This window comes from Camellia sinensis, chromosome 9 (assembly GCF_055761805.1).
Source record: "Camellia sinensis isolate YWXY chromosome 9, ASM5576180v1, whole genome shotgun sequence".
NCBI classification, from domain to species: Eukaryota; Viridiplantae; Streptophyta; class Magnoliopsida; order Ericales; family Theaceae; genus Camellia; species Camellia sinensis.
In genome coordinates this window covers 6,060,581-6,077,650 of record NC_138969.1, presented here as the reverse complement: position 1 = coordinate 6,077,650, position 17,070 = coordinate 6,060,581, and the positions used below count along the sequence as shown (strand labels likewise).

Here is a 17,070-nt window from a genome sequence, read left to right as displayed (position 1 = left end):
ACTGATGATAGTGTTAAAACTGATGTGAATTGTATTCCTATAGTCAGGGAATTTCCAGATGTTTTTCCAGATAATCTTCCAGGAGATTTGACTGATAGGGAGATTGAATTTACCGTTGATATGATTCCCGGAACACAACCAGTTTCTAAAGCTCCTTACAGAATGGCTCCAACTGAACTGAAGGAACTGAAAGTGCAATTGCAAGAACTGTTAGATAAAAAGTTCATCAGACCTAGCACTTCGCCATGGGGTGCTCCTGTTTTGTTTGTCAAGAAGAAAGATGGCTCACTGAGACTGTGCATCGACTACCGTGAACTGAATAAGGTAACTGTAAAGAACAAATACCCATTGCCACGCATTGATGATTTATTCGATCAGTTACAGGGTGCACAAGTGTTTTCTAAGATTGATCTCAGATCGGGGTATCATCAACTGAAGGTTAAACCGGAAGACATTGATAAAACTGCTTTTAGAACAAGGTATGGACATTATGAATTTCTAGTTATGCCTTTTGGAGTCACGAACGCACCAGCTGCTTTTATGGACCTCATGAACAGAGTTTTTAAACCATACCTTGATGACTTTATTGTTGTATTTATCGATGACATATTGATTTACTCCAAAAGTATAGAACAGCATGAACATCATCTGAGACTTGCCCTACAAACCTTAAGGGAACAGAAACTGTATGCTAAACTGTCTAAATGTGAATTTTGGCTTGACCATGTTATGTTTTTGGGGCATGTTGTTAGCAAAGATGGAATTTCTGTTGATCCGCAGAAAATTGAAGCTGTGGTGAACTGGCCTAGACCAACAAATGTGACTGAAGTCCGAAGCTTTTTGGGATTGGCTGGATATTACAGAAGATTTGTCAAAGATTTCTCCAAAATTGCCCTACCATTGACTCAGTTAACTCAAAAGGGGACATCATTTGACTGGACCGACCAAAGAGAATCTGCTTTCCAGGAGTTGAAAACTCGACTTGACTTTACCCTCAGGTACGGATGGTTATACTGTATTTAGTGATGCTTCTCATAAGGGTTTGGGATGTGTTTTAATGCAGAATGGGAAGGTTATAGCTTATGCTTCCCGACAACTGAGACCACATGAAAAGAATTACCCGACCCATGATCTGGAACTTGCTGCAGTAGTATTTGCACTGAAAATTTGGCGTCACTACCTGTACGGGGTAACATGTGAAGTATATACCGACCACAAGAGCTTGAAGTATTTCTTCACACAGAAAGAACTGAATATGAGACAGCGGAGATGGCTAGAACTGATAAAGGATTACGACCTACAGATCTTGTACCACCCAGGAAAAGCCAATACCGTTGCCGATGCATTGAGCCGGAAATCGATTGGAAACTTAGCATGTTTACTTACAGGACGGAAAGAGTTGCTTTGTGACCTTGAAAAATCTGAAATTGAAATTGTTTTACGGGAACAAGGTGGAACCTTAGCTGCTATTTCTGCTCAACCGGCACTGACTGAGGAAGTTAAAGAGAAACAGCAACTGGACGATTTCTTGAAGAAGATCATCGAGGAAAGAGAATCTAAACCGAGACCGGGATTCAAATTTGAGAATAATGTACTGAAATTTCAAGAAAGACTGTGTGTACCGAATGATACTGAACTGAAAAGAAGAGTTCTGCAAGAAGGCCACAATTCGAAATTGTCTATCCATCCGGGGAATACGAAAATGTACCAAGATCTGAAACAGAATTTCTGGTGGCCGGGAATGAAGAAAGAAATTGCTGATTTTGTATCCAAATGTCTTCATTGCCAACAGGTCAAAGCTGAACATCAACGACCTGTCGGATTACTGCAACCCTTACCCATACCGGAATGGAAATGGGAGCACATCACGATGGATTTTATCGTTGGGTTACCTCGCTCCAGAAAAGGTATGGATTCAATTTGGGTCATTGTTGATAGACTAACCAAATCTGCTCACTTCCTACCTGTCAAGACGATTTATAATGCGGACAAATTGGCTGTTATCTATATTGATGAAATCGTTAGACTGCATGGAGTGCCTGTGTCTATTGTTTCTGACAGGGATTCGAAGTTTACATCGAGGTTTTGGCAAAGCCTACAGACTGCATTGGGTACTGAATTGAGGCTGAGTAGTGCCTATCATCCTCAGACAGATGGCCAATCTGAAAGGACCATCCAAACTCTGGAGGATCTACTGAGAATGTGTGTCCTTGATTTTCAGGGAGACTGGGAAAGCCATTTGCCCTTAGCTGAATTCGCCTACAACAACAGCTACCATTCGAGTATTGGTATGGCGCCTTTTGAGGCATTGTATGGCAGAAAATGTAGATCTCCAATTTGCTGGGCAGAAGTTGGAGATGGGCCTTTGCTTGGGCCCGAGATTGTATATGAAACAACTGAAAAAGTGAAACTGATACAGCAAAGATTGAAAACTGCACAGAGTAGACAGAAAAGTTATGCAGATGTCAGAAGACGGGACAGAGAGTATGAAATGGGTGATCACGTTTTTGTGAAAGTGACACCAATGAAAGGCCAGACTCGTTTTGGAGTCAAAGGCAAGTTAGCACCGAGATACGTCGGACCTTATGAGATTATTGAGAAAATTAATCCGGTGGCGTATCAAGTTGCGCTCCCTCCTGAAATGGAACACATGCATAACGTCTTCCACATTTCTATGTTGAGAGACTATCTCCGGGATCCCTTCCATGTAATAGAGCCTACCCACGTAGTGTTGAGTGATGACTACACTTACGAGGAACGGCCTATACAGATTGTAAACCGACGGATCAAGAAACTGAGGAACAAAGAGATCCCGTTAGTGAAAGTTGACTGGCAGAACCATGGTGGCGTGTATGCCACTTGGGAAAGGGAAGATGACATGGCTAAACGATATCCTGAACTGTTTCCACTGAATCCTGTTTTCTTCCAGAATGAAGGTAACTCGAGTTTAGAGGACTAAACTCTTTATAAGGAGGGGAGACTGTAACGACCCTCGTACTGTTTACTGATTTATGACCGATTGATTACCGTTAATCACCGATTACTGTTAAACGAAGCTGATAATGACTGATAACTAACTGATAATCGAACTGAATGAAATACTGAACCGACTGACTGAAGTTGAAACTGAATTGACTGAGTATATGTTAGTTAATTGCATTCTATCTGTTTGATTGTCTGATTATCTGTTCATGTTTATATGTTTAAACTGCTATTTGAAGGCCTTATCGGCGGCCGAACTAGAAACCGATTGATGTTACGTGACCCTCATATTTAATGTGATTTTATGGTATAAGTATCTGAAAATTGATTAGGTATGATTAAATTAGATTAAAATAAGCCAATTGAAGAGTTGGACTTAATTACCGTTTTGCCATTGAGTGGGCCACTATCTCACACACATACTTGAGCCAAGAACAACATTTCCTCAGCCATTTTCCTTCTCATTGCCGACCAAGAGGGAAGAGAGGAGAGAGAGTGAGAGGAATTGAATTCTACCTTGGGTTTTGCTTGGAGAATTGAAGGAATTGAAGTATAGATTGCATATTTGAGCTCCTAGTCTTCTAATTCAAGCTCTAGGTAAGGATCTTATCTTCTTATTGATGCTATTGAACTAGTTCTTGCATGGTTCATGCTTCATTGTAGAACTAAGTCATGATTTGGGTCATTAATGGTGAATTGAAGCTCATTTCTTGCATGCATAGTTGAATTATTGAGTTTTGAGTTGAATTCATGGTAAATGGTTACATGCATGTCCATGTTGTAAGAGTAGACCATGTTTTCATCTTGTTTTGAAAAGAATGAGCTCATTTGAACAAGCTTTGAAGCTTTGATTTGGTTTAAATCCTTGCATGTTTGCATGTTCTTCATATTCTTGAAAATGGGTTGGAATATGGTTCTAATTGACTCACCTTTGGGGCTTGAATTCATAAATTGAGCTTTGAAACTTGTTATACATTGAATTTAATGATGTTTTCCAGAATTTGGGCCCAAGAGGTCGAGTTTGGAGTGGTTGAATGCTTGGTTTGAGCTTGGGAGGCAAATCTGGAAATTCCAGATTTGGCTTCCTCGCTCGAGCGAAGGATTCCCCGCTCGAGCGAGCACCTTTGTCCAGGGCTCCGCTCGAGCGACCATCGAGCGACCATCGCGCGTAAAATTTCAGCATCCAGTACTTTTACTGTTTTGCAGACCGCTCGAGCGAAGGATTTCTCGCTCGAGCGAAGCCTTTGATTTTGGACTTACGCTCGAGCGTAGAAGGTCTCGCTCGAGCGAGGCTCCTATTTTCAGCAAACTTTGCGAAATGTTTTCTAAGTGTATTTTTGCATCCTCATCCCATCCTAGGCATTCTTAGGCCTAGTTTAAGGCACCTTGATGAGGATATCATTGTAGAACACACCAAGGCAAATTAGGGATTAAGTTATGAGATTTCCCAACTGTGTAGCTTAGTGTGTTCAACCTGTGAACTGTGTAGGGTTGGCAACTGGGGAGACACGCTCTAGCATACTGTAGCCCAGAACTCTGTGAGTAACAATTGTGTAAAGATATGTTCAACTGATTATCTTCTGAATACTGAACTGAACTGTTTACTGAACTGGTATTATTTACTGAATGAATGTATGTCCTTTATTTCTGAACTGTACTGTGGCATCCTTAGTATCTACGGTTTACTGTTACTGTTACTGTCACAGAGATCTCTGTCGGTTTCCTTGTGGAACCACTACTGTTTACTGACTGATGGCCATCATTACTGTTCGGTCTTTTAAGACCTACTGTTACTGTTATGCTAATGGATGTACCACATATGACTGTTTACTGTACTGAACAACTGAATTACTGATTGAAATGAACTGTTTTCATTACTGTAAGGACATTCATTCTAAACCCCTTTACGCTTTATGTTATTCACTGGGCTTTAGCTCACTGCTCATATATATATGTAGGTGTACAGGCACCAGACCGCAGCTAGAGGCGTCAGGGTTACTCCAGTTTTGTCAAGCCAGCCTTTGTGCCTCACTGCGAGGTTCCGAGCCTACTGTTAAGGCTTAGGGGTGTTTTAGAATTTCCCCCTTTTTGTACTGTTTCACTGTTTTGTATAGACTGACTGTTTACTGTACTGTTATACAGGGATTAGGTCCCTGTACTGTGTGACTGTTAATTTTTGTATACTGTGTTGTACAGACGGAATGTTTTCTGTACTGTTATGTGGGGTTGAGTCCCTAGTTAAGTGGATGTGAATATTGTGTATACTGTTCTGTACTGTTTTTGTATAATGTATGAAAAGCCTTTTTGCATACAGACTGTCACAGCTCAATGGACACTATTTATTTACTGTATTGGCTTCCGCCAGGCCCTGTACTCTGTTTCACTGTATTACTGTTCAGCAGGCCTTCGGTAATCTCGGATTACTGGCCGGTTACGGTGCTAAACCCATAGGGCCGGGTTTGGGTCGTGACACTAAGGTATGCTTTTTATACTTTATCTAGTGAGTTAAGCACTATTGGCTATCTTTGAGAGATAATTATTGACTTGATCGTCGGAGTGCCCCCCGGTGGACGAACCACCACCGGATTCTTATCTTTCTGTAACAGGTTGTTCAGGCTCAATCTATTCTGCCGGTATTCTCCTGCTGAGTATGCCTGTTTGGTTGTGTGGTAAAAAATTAGCACCCACACTATTTATGCATAATAAACTTTGAACATGAGTTATATCAATTAGTTTGACACAAACTTTTAAAATAAAATAAAGAAACTATAAATATAGACAAATGAATAACAATTCCAAAATTTATAATTGCTGTGGCTGGGATAAGTTGCATTCCAATTACAAAAAACACAGAAAGTTTTATTTCTTTTTATTGGTTTCTTTGCTTCAAAGTGAAGAAGCAGTTGCAGCAACCCAACAAACACATCAATGCAAGCCCAAGCACAAATTCCTTTCCCTGATCATTTCACCTTTTCTCCAATTGATAAATTACACAAATTACATGACCTTTAAATCTCTGTTTGACAGATAGAAACAAAAGTTCTTTTATTCACCCAAAAAAAAACAAAAGGCTTGTTTGGTTTGTATTTGAGAAACATGTTTTGAGATAAAAAACACGAAAATTTATTTGGTTTGGTTTTTTTTCAAAAGATGTTTTGAAAAATTATTTTGAGAAAGAGTTTTGAAAAAAATGATTGATTTGATGTGTATGAGAGAGAGATTTGTTTGGAAAACTTGTAAACTAAACAAGTTTTTAAAAAAAAATTTGAAAAAATTTGTTTAAGTTGATTACTTTTGAAAACTTATTTATAAAAAATTTTTCTAAAATTTTTTAAGAAACGCAAACCAAACAAAGCCAAAAGTTCTTTCAAATGACTTCCCCCAGCAAACACACACACACACACACCAAGGTTGTGCAGAGAGGTTTTGATAAAAAATAAAAAATAAAAAATAAAAAAAGAAATAATGAAAAAGTTGAAAGGTGCTGTATTGAGAGGTTAGGACGTCTGCAAAATACCAACCGAACACATGAGCCAATGTTAGGTGATGTCAGTGTCAATAAGTACAATATATATATATATATATATATATGGCCCCACCAATTGAAAGGTCGAAATTGAATCACAAGCAAATTATATAGAAAACACAAGCAAATCAATACCAAAAAAAAAAGAAGAAGAAAAGAATCACAAGCAAATTATATAGACCCGACCCATTTACTTTATTTTGGTGATTGTTTCTAGTAGGGATGATAACAGAACAAATATGGCAAATTTGTAGTTTCGTTTGTCACCTAAGACTTTTAAAAAGAATTTATTACTAGAAGTCTCAATTAAAGACTCAATAAGAGAATGTTTCATTTTGATTTTTAATCTAAAATTTTAAAAAATCTTAGACTGCTATTATATATTAGGGAGGTAGTAGATAATAATTGTATCAACAAAAATAAGAAATTGATATAGAATGTTACAGATAATAATAAAAGTTAAATTGTAAAATGTAAATTAAAGAGAGCAAGAAAATTCATGTAAGGCGGAAGGAGGGATGTGAGGGTAGGACAAGGAATGATGGGAAAAAGTCATGCCGGGGAAATAGGAGATGCGGGAAAATTGTCATCTCCAATTTTAAGTTTAATCAATTTTAGGCAAATGAGAAAATGCCAATAAATCTTACCATAAGTTCTAAACTTTTTAAAATTAAGTGGAATAAGATATCATTTTAATTAACAAAAAGTCTAGGAACTCAAATTTAAGTGTCTAAATATTGTCCATACTAGTAATATATAGGGGAGATTATTTGAATATTTTCTAAACCACATATTGAAACTTGTGATAGAATAATAAATTTTCTGAGTTAGCAGTATTATTGTTTAATTAATAAACTTGAGGTGTTGATGAAATAATAATTGGAGAAAGTGAGAGAAGATAGAGATGAGCGAATAGAGAGAGAGAGAGAGAGAGAGGCACAATTGTTTCTATGAATTGTACATGTCTATTACACAAAGAAGGCACTCTATTTATAGAGGATGCCTTGGATGCCTATGAACAATAACATAATGCTACACTAACATAATGCACTAACATAATGCTACACTAACATAATGCACTAACATAATGCTACACTAACATGATAATGCTACACTAACATAATGCACTAACATAATGCTACACTAACATGATAATGCACTACATAATGATACACTAATATACACTAACATCCCCCCGCAAACTCAAGGAGGGGAAGCATCAACCAAGTTGAGTTTGGAAACAAGATCATTGAAGCGGCCAGGAGGATGAGCCTTAGTGAAGATATCAGCGGGTTGATCGACGGAAGCGATAGGGAGAAGACGAACAGTACCACAGGTAACATGCTGGCGAATGAAATGACAATCAATCTCAATATGTTTGGTGCGATCATGAAAAACATCATTGTGAGCAATCTGAATGGCACTCTGATTGTCACAATAGAGAGGGGTAGGATCAGAAGAAGAAACACCCATATCAGCAAGGAGCCAGCGAAGCCAGAGAAGTTCCTGAGTAGTATCAGCAAGAGCTCGGTATTCAGCTTCGGTGCTAGAGCGGGCAGTGAGGGATTGTTTTTTGCTACGCCAAGCAAGAAGAGAGTCCCCTAAGAAGAAGCAGAATCCCGTGGTGGAGCGTCGATCCGTAGGATCCCCAGCCCAATCAGCATCGGAAAAGGCACGCAGTTCAAGAGAGGAGGAAGCAGAGAAGTGAAGACCATGGAACAGAGTGCCTTTGAGGTAGCGAAGGATGCGGAGTAGAGCAGTATAGTGGGGAGTGCGAGGAGCCGACATGTACTGACTGACAATGTGAACAGCATAGGCAATGTCAGGACGAGTTACTGTGAGATAGACAAGGCTGCCGACGAGTTGGCGATAAAGAGTAGCATCAGAGAGAAGAGTCCCATCGAGAGGAGTGAGACGAATCTGAGGATCAACTGGAGTAGAGGTAGTTTTGCAATCAGTCAGACCAGCACGAGCCAGAAGATCGGATGCATATTTGGCCTGGGACAAATAGGAACCAGTAGAATCATGAGAGACTTCAAGGCCTAAGAAGTAGTTAAGAGTACCAAGGTCCTTCATCTCAAACTGGTGGTGGAGAAACTGTTTGAGGTGGAGAATACCAGCTTCATCATTACCAGTGATAATCATATCATCCACATACAGAAGAAGAAGAGTGGTACCATGAGAAGTAGTCCGGATAAAAAGAGCAGAGTCATAGGAGCTAGAGGTGAACCCAAAATCATGAATGGTAGAACTGAACGTAGCAAACCAAGCACGAGGTGCTTGCTTGAGGCCATAGAGAGCACGCTGTAGTTTGCAAACCTGATGAGGGGGAAAAGTGGACCCAGGTGGAGGTTGCATGTAGACCTCCTCAATAAGATGACCATTGAGGAAAGCATTTTTGACATCCATCTGAAAGAGCCCCCAGTGGCGAGCAGCGGCAACAGCAAGTAAACTGCGAACAGAGGTTAGCCGAGCAACAGGAGAGAATGTCTCCTCATAATCAATACCATATTCCTGGTTGAAACCCTTGGCAACAAGACGAGCTTTGTAGCGTTCAATAGAGCCATCAGAATGTGTTTTGATTTTGTAAACCCATTTGCAGCCAATGGCAGTCTTGCCAGGAGGAAGATCAACAAGATCCCAAGTATGAGCTTTGTCCAAGGCCTGTAGTTCATCGGTCATAGCTTGCTGCCAAAGAGGATTAGTACAAGCCTCACGATAGGAGGTAGGTTCATAAGTAGAGAAGGCAGCAGATCCAACAATATAATCACGAAGATGGATAGGAGGTTGAGTGACCCGGCGTGGTCGACCCGTAGGAGGATCGGTGGGAGGAAGAACCGGTGGAGAAGGAGGTGTGGCAATAAGAGGTAGACCTTCAGGGAGAGCAGGCTGGACAGGATCAGGAGTGAGCAAGGGCGTCTCGATGGAGGAGGAACCTGTATCAAAATCAGCAGAGAAAAGATCGACAGAAGGATTAGTAAACAGGACAGTAGTGGAGAGTGCGGGTAAGTGAAAAGAGGATAGCGAGGAAAACATTTGGTGCTCCCAGAAAACGACATGGCGGGAGATACGAAGACGTTTAGAGAGAGGATCCCAACAGCGAAAGCCTTTATGTTCAATTCCATACCCAAGAAAGCAACAAAGACGAGAACGAGGTTCAAGCTTGGTGTGTTCATGGGATTGAAGTAGAACAAAGCAGGCAGAGCCAAAAACCCGGAGATTAGCGTAAGGAGGGGGAGTGCCATGCAGACGTTCAAAGGGAGTTTGATTATGGATGACAGGAGAAGGAGCACAGTTGATAGTGTAAACAGCAGTGAGGGCAGCTTCCCCCCAAAAGTTTTCAGGGCAGGAAGAAGAGAGAAGAAGGGCGCGAGTAGTGTCAAGAATATGCCTATGTTTCCGTTCAGCACGGCCATTTTGCTGGGACGTGCCAGCACAAGAACGATGAGGCAGTGTACCATGATGCTGAAGAAAGGAAAGGAAATCAGAATCCCGATATTCCATAGCATTGTCAGAGCGAAAAATTTTGATGGTTTTGGAAAATTGGGTGTGGACCATTTGGGCAAATCTATAATAAATGTGTTTAAGTTCAGACCTAGTTTTCATGAGAAAAAGCCAAGTAAACCGGGAAAAATCATCAATAAAGACAACAAAATAGCGGGATCCCCCCATAGTAGTAGTAGGGGAGGGCCCCCAAATATCGGAATGGATAAGATCAAAAGGTGCAAGGGAAACTGAAGTACTTTTATTAAATGATAAAGCAGGTTGTTTGGCAAGTTGACAGGGGATACAATCGAAATTATCCGGAATTACATGACCCAACTGTCCACTAGAAACCAAAGACCGTAAGCGATTAACAGAAATATGCCCTAAACGACAATGCCAAAGATGAAAGGGAGATAATGAGGAAGTAGATGTAGGAGCAGCAATCGGAGGAGAGGCAGGAACATGAAGGTGAATGAGTTCATAGAGACGTCCATGCTTACGGCCGATCCCAATAGTCTGCCCCGTCTGAGGGTCCTGTACCAAACAATCAGTAGCAGAAAATGTGACAGTTAGACCAAGTTCACATAATTGACCAATGGAAATAAGGTTTAAGGTAAGAGCAGGGATATGATAAACTTGAGGGATAGATAAAGAAGAGGTGGAAACAGTACCAACATGACGGACAGACATGAGGGAACCATCAGCAGTATGTATTGAGGGAATATGAGGAGATGAAGAGAAGGAAGAAAAGATAGTAGAACTGGAGGTCATATGATTACAACAAGCAGAGTCAAAATACCAAGAAGAGTTACCTGGGATTACAGACAAAGCAGTAGGAGGAGGTGTACCAGATGGGGAGAGAAGTTGTTTGAGCATGGCCTCTACATCCGTTGGAGAAAAGCGAGGGGTAGACGGAGCAGACGACTCAGAGAACCCCGCAGAGGTGACAGCATCAGTGTGGGGAGAATGATTCCCGGAAGCAGCAGCAGCAGTGGGATGAGGCTGATTCCTAGAAGCAGTAGTAGCAGTGTGATGAGACTGATTCCCGGAACGATGAAAGCTTCCCCGGGCAGAGCCACCGCGAGAGGAGTGGCTATTGGACGATGATCGGGATGGATTGCGAAAACAATCCTGTTGCAGATGACCAGGACCAAGTTTGTTGCAGTAGCGGCAGGATCTGACGGGGCAATTGACCAGGAGATGGGTTGAAGGAAGACCCCGATTCTGACAATAGAGGCAAGCAGTGGTCCGTTGGGTAAATGATGGCCGGTACGGAGGAGTGGCCAGAACAGAGTCCACATGATGAGTTTGAAGAGTACCGAGACGCGTCTCCTCTGATAGCAACTCAGAAATTGCTTGTTCAAGAGTGGGCAATGGATGGCGATGAAGCAGAGAGGCACGTACGGGCTCAAAGGAGGAAGTAAGAGCCATAAGAAAATGCACCAACCTTTGCTGGTTGCGATAGATAGTAAATAAAACAGCATCTTCAGGGGTATGCCAAGTTGGTTCTGAAAGAGCAAGCTGATCCCAAACAGAGTACATTTGAGAAATGAAGTCATTAATGGACTGAGTGGATTCTTGGCGCATGCGATGAAGTTGGTTCTGAAGTTGATATTGGTGGGCAAGACCAGTAGTCTGGTATCGTTCTTTCAAGAAATCCCAGATGTCTTTTGCAGGAGTAGTTACAGAGTCAAGCTGAAAGCGACCAAACTGAAGACTGATAGATGTAACAGAGGTATTACGAAACCAGGTAATGATTTGGTAATTCTTACTGTCCCATTCCTCAAGTCGGTCTTCAAATGTAGCAGTAGGAACAGTGGTTTCATTAGTGTCACTGTCTTTCACCGGTTTAGTCACATCCCCGGTAACAATTCGCCAGAGCTTCTTCCCTTTTAGGAAGGAGGACATGGCTTGGGCCCACAGAACATAGTTTGAACCATTCAAAATAACGGAAATAGGATGGGAGGCATCATGACGATCCATAATACTAGTTGAATAGGGTTTAAAGTAATATGATAGACCTGTAGGAGCAAAATTAGGTAAAACAGAGTGTACCAGTGAGTCCGGAAGGTCGAAAATAGCCAGGAAAGGTATGCTGGACAGAGATGATGTCAGCAAATATGTCAGCGGCGCACGTTAGCAGAGTGCAGGAAGGAACACGTTAGCAGGAAGCGGCGGTGCACGGTAGCGGCAGGCGCAGACGCGGTGCACGGTAGCGGATTCGGCGCACGCGGGTGCACAGTAGTGAAACGGCGCACGAGAGGCGCACAGTAGCAGGCGCGGCGTACGGGAGAGGCAGGGCTGACGTCAGCCGCGGGTCGTGTGGGCGCGTGTAGGCACGTGTCGGAAGGGAGAAACAACGGATGGCGCGTGCGGGCGCGTGTGAGAGTGGTGGCGGAAATGATGACGCGCAGTGGACACTGGCGGCGCGTGTGGGCGCGTGAAAGGTTTTTTGAGGCCGGGCTTGGTGCCGTTGGAATCGTGAGGAAATTCCGAGTGGTTTGATGTAGTGCCGCTGTGGATGGGACTAAACACCAAAATCGCAAATTGCCAGAAATGTAACACTGTGCTCTGATACCATGAAATAATAATTGGAGAAAGTGAGAGAAGATAGAGATGAGCGAATAGAGAGAGAGAGAGAGAGAGAGGCACAATTGTTTCTATGAATTGTACATGTCTATTACACAAAGAAGGCACTCTATTTATAGAGGATGCCTTGGATGCCTATGAACAATAACATAATGCTACACTAACATAATGCACTAACATAATGCTACACTAACATAATGCACTAACATAATGCTACACTAACATGATAATGCTACACTAACATAATGCACTAACATAATGCTACACTAACATGATAATGCACTACATAATGATACACTAATATACACTAACAGTTGAAATGACTTAGGTGGGAATAGACCCCAAAACACACAACAGTTGCCTAAGATATAAACTTTATCTTGGAGAGTAAAAATATATACCTTTTCTTTACACAAATGTCAAACTTGTTAGGATCCTTAAAGTAAGAAGTTGGTCACTTGCTTACTTTTCTTTCATAGAAGAGAAAGAAGAAACATTCAAAAATGCTTACGCATCTACACGTACATCTACATCATACACATCTAAATATATATACACACATAAAATAAAACAAAACATCAAGAAAGAACCATATGCGTGATCCAATATCATATGACACTACTATTTTCTTTACAAATCTTAGTTAGCCCCTTCTCTTTCCATGCTCTCTCTCTCTCTCTCTCTCTCTCATGACATAAGTTATATAACTAGTGGGGTGTTTTCATAATCAACCATTCATCTACAAAGCACAGGAGAGAGAGAGAAATAGAAACAACAATGGGAGGAAGAGCTATAATAGTGTCCATAATAATGGGTTTGGCTAGTTTCATCCCAATTCATGTCTATGGTGAAAGTTCATCGCCGGTGGGTCAGTTTTCAGGCAGTCACCACCACCGTGACCAAATGCGAAAATTGCAATCTTTTAAGGCCTCATTTCTCCGGCGAGATTTGATCTCTCTCCCTCCGAGCTCTGTGTCTCCATCTCCGTCACCATCGGTGAGCATTGTTGTTTAATTAATCTTTCATTATCAGCAATTTATCATTGTTGCTTCTTCATTAATCTTTCATTTTCCTTTTTACATTTAATCTTTGTTAAATCTTGAAAGTGTATGTAATTATTACCTAGGATTAGATTTTTCTCTGTAATTTGTATAAGCAGACTGTAACGCACAGTTAGAATGTGAACTCACTACATATTTATAAAAAAGTTCAAGTTAATCAAATAAGTATAATAATATTTTTTTTATTTGAATTTATAAAAATAGACCGTCTATTTTTAAAAATTTATTTACCATCTATTTTTTAAAGATAATCTAATAAAATAATGTCTTTTTTAAAAATAATTTACACTCAATGTCCAAAGCTATGACAATTTAAATCCCTGAAAATGAGACATGTTTTAAGTCCCACACACACAATGGAGTCCATTTATATAGACAAGAACGAAGTTTAATTTTATTAAAGTAAAATATAATCTTATTTCTTATTTTATTTTTCATTAACCATGATAATGTATTATGTAGGCAGCACCAAGACCACGAGTGTATCACGTGACATCATATGGAGGAGACCCAACTGGGAAAACAGACAGCATAGATGCAATTCTGGGAGCAATATCAGATGCATTTCAAGGACCAAGTGATGGGTTCTTGATGGCTGGAATTGTTAACCTTGGTGGTGCAGAGATTAATTTGGAGGGCGGCACCTACACGATCAGCCGCCCCGTCCGGTTTCCGACCAGCGGCCGAGGTAACTTCAAGGTATATATATGCCTTTTAATTCTATTCTTAACGGGTGATCTTTGCCATGCTCTGTAGCACTACTCTATGATCATATATCAATGTATAAGAAATTTAAAATTTAGATACATATGGCCGATATTTAAAATAATTTAAACTTATTAACCCTTTTTCTATCTAAAAAACATATTGATTACAGAGCTTAAACTAATAAAAAACCTGATTTATTAAAAATTGATTAAAAAACTAATAAAAAAATTATGATTCATAAAAAAAAAAAAAACCTAAAAATTGATTAAAATTTAAATTTATAAATCTGATTATTTAAGACTGAGTTATGGGTTGATTTCTTTAGAAGTTGGTACTTTCACATCAATTTTCAAATTGATGACAATTGCAAAAATAAAGTTGACACAAGAAGGTTTCATATGAGGAAATATTTGTTAATTCTCCTATAGCTTAGACTATATATATATATATATATATTATATACATCATGGTTTTAATTAAGTATCATTCATCTAAACCTACAATTGGCACCTAGTCATGGCAATACATTCAATTTTTTTAACCACCGTAAGTTTTAGGGGGGTTTGGAAATTCAAGAATCTTTACCATTTGGCACCTTGGTGTGTAGCTTCATTTTTTAACCAAATTAAAAGAATTAAAAAAAAAATTATTGAGCATCTGAAATTAATAATAAGAGCATAATGGTAATTAGCCTAATTTGTGAGAAGTCGCAAGACAATAATGTGTTGGTTCCATTTTTCTTTTGTTCATTTGAAGGCTTCTAGAAATTTGGAAATACTTTTCTTGCTACCAAAACCAAAAATTGCTTCATTGAAATTATTACCATGTTCCTGTACCTTTAATTTCATGCTGTTAAATGAAATTTTTCTTTGCTGATAAAAAAAAAAGGAAATTATTACCATGTTATACATATACAATGAGGATAATTATTTTGCTTTGTAAATCATAAGATTTTTGAACTCTTGATTTATGGAGTCAATCAAACTATTAAACTCTAGTTTTGGTTCTCATCTAACTCAAGTTCTTTCAATGTAATTTTTGATGAAACAGATATATGGAGGAACGCTAAAAGCTTCAGACAATTTTCCAATTGATGGGTATCTAATTGATACATCAGTTTCTTCTGCTAACAACGAGGAATACAATTACGAGTATTTAACACTTAGAGACCTCATGTTGGACTCCAATTTTAGGGGAGGAGGTATTCAAGTTATTAACTCACTAAGGACTAGCATTGATAATTGTTACATTGCCCATTTCACTACCAATGGTATCTTAGTCCAGGGTGGTCATGAAACATACATTCGAAACTCATTCTTAGGTCAACACATCACTGCTGGAGGTGATCCTGGTGAGAGGAACTTCTCAGGCACTGCAATAAACTTAATGGGTAACGACAATGCTATCACGGATGTGGTTATCTTTTCAGCTGTAATAGGGATAATGGTATCAGGTCAAGCCAATATACTTTCTGGAGTGCATTGTTACAATAAAGCAAATGGATTTGGCGGTACTGGAATTTACCTTAAGTTGCCAGGTTTGACACAAACAAGGATTGTGAATTCTTACATGGATTATACTGGCATTGTCGCAGAAGACCCCGTGCAACTTCACATCTCGAGTAGTTTTTTCCTTGGAGATGCATTTATTCTTTTTAAATCCATAAATGGTATTATGAATGGTGTCAATGTTGTTGATAACATGTTTTGTGGCTCTGGCAAAGGGATTGGAATTGTTCAGTTGGATCAAACAAATGGACCTTTCAAAAATGTTGATCAAATTGTCATTGATCGAAATAACGTGAAGGGGATGAACCTTAAGGCAACAGTCGCAAGAAGATCCCTACAAAGAACTGGGAGTACATGGACCGTAGACTTTAATCCAACTTTATTATTTCCTAACCTTATAACGAGTGTCCAATACACCTTAAGCACAACCGGAAGCTCGTTTCCTAATCATGCTTTGCGTAATGCGTCAAATAACCGTGTTGTAATTGAATCGGATAAGGCCATTCCAGCAAGTTTGTTTGTTATGGTGGATCAAGGAGTTTCAAGCTAGAGCTAATCTAGTTTTAAAGATATCTTAATGAGCAAATGCATAGTGTGGAAGATTGATACATTTTATTACTTTTTTTTTTTTTTTTGAATTTTTTTTTCCTTTTAAGAAATTGTTGATAATAAAGATTCAACATCAAGTCAATGTAACCCACAAAAGTGGAAAAGTATCTTAGTTCAAGTACAAGGTGTATTATTTTGAATTAAATTATTACAGTGTGGTCAAGTATCTGGTACAAAATTTCAAATTTCAAGTGGAAACATTTTCTTGTGGAGACCAAATGGATTTGGAAGTTCTTAAAGTCCACAAAACATTGGAACTTTGCATTAAGTGTGGAATTTTATTTTTATTTTTTTTCCTGGAGAAAATGAGCACATGTTCAAATAGTACATAAATCAAATTTGGACATAGAAATTGAGAAAGACCACCTTTGTTTTGAGCATATTTTAAATGAGGCGACTTCTATTGGATCTGATTTGGGATCATTTTTAGTATTTCGTACCTAACAAGTTCACTAATTTTTGTTTTTGTAGAGCCTAATTAATTCTCTACATATCACCACTTGTGTGGTTGTTGACTATATATAATGCAAACGCTTACATTTACATATAATGTAAATCCTAACATATATATTGTTGTCTACAAACACAATTTCATTATATT

The 17,070-nt window shown here is 39.4% G+C and overlaps 1 protein-coding gene across 1 annotated transcript; it reads left to right on the top strand.

Moving 5' to 3' along the window:
* Positions 1-13,058: 13,058 nt before the first annotated feature.
* QRT3 (Pectin lyase-like superfamily protein) lies at positions 13,059-16,617 on the top strand. Its single transcript, XM_028237574.2, has 3 exons — positions 13,059-13,579; positions 14,107-14,343; positions 15,403-16,617. The coding sequence occupies exons 1-3, from the start codon at positions 13,361-13,363 to the stop codon at positions 16,408-16,410; spliced, it is 1,464 nt and encodes a 487-aa protein (XP_028093375.2). The 5' UTR covers positions 13,059-13,360; the 3' UTR covers positions 16,411-16,617.
* Positions 16,618-17,070: the final 453 nt, after the last annotated feature.

What these genes read in the sequence shown, in the direction of transcription:
- QRT3 (XM_028237574.2), top strand. Translation starts at nt 13,361, where the DNA reads ATGGGAGGAAGAGCTATAATAGTGTCCATAATAATGGGTTTGGCTAGT. An exon ending in CTCCATCTCCGTCACCATCG is followed by an intron (nt 13,580 to 14,106) that starts GTGAGCATTGTT and finishes TGTATTATGTAG; the next exon opens with GCAGCACCAAGACCACGAGT. An exon ending in GCGGCCGAGGTAACTTCAAG is followed by an intron (nt 14,344 to 15,402) that starts GTATATATATGC and finishes TTGATGAAACAG; the next exon opens with ATATATGGAGGAACGCTAAA.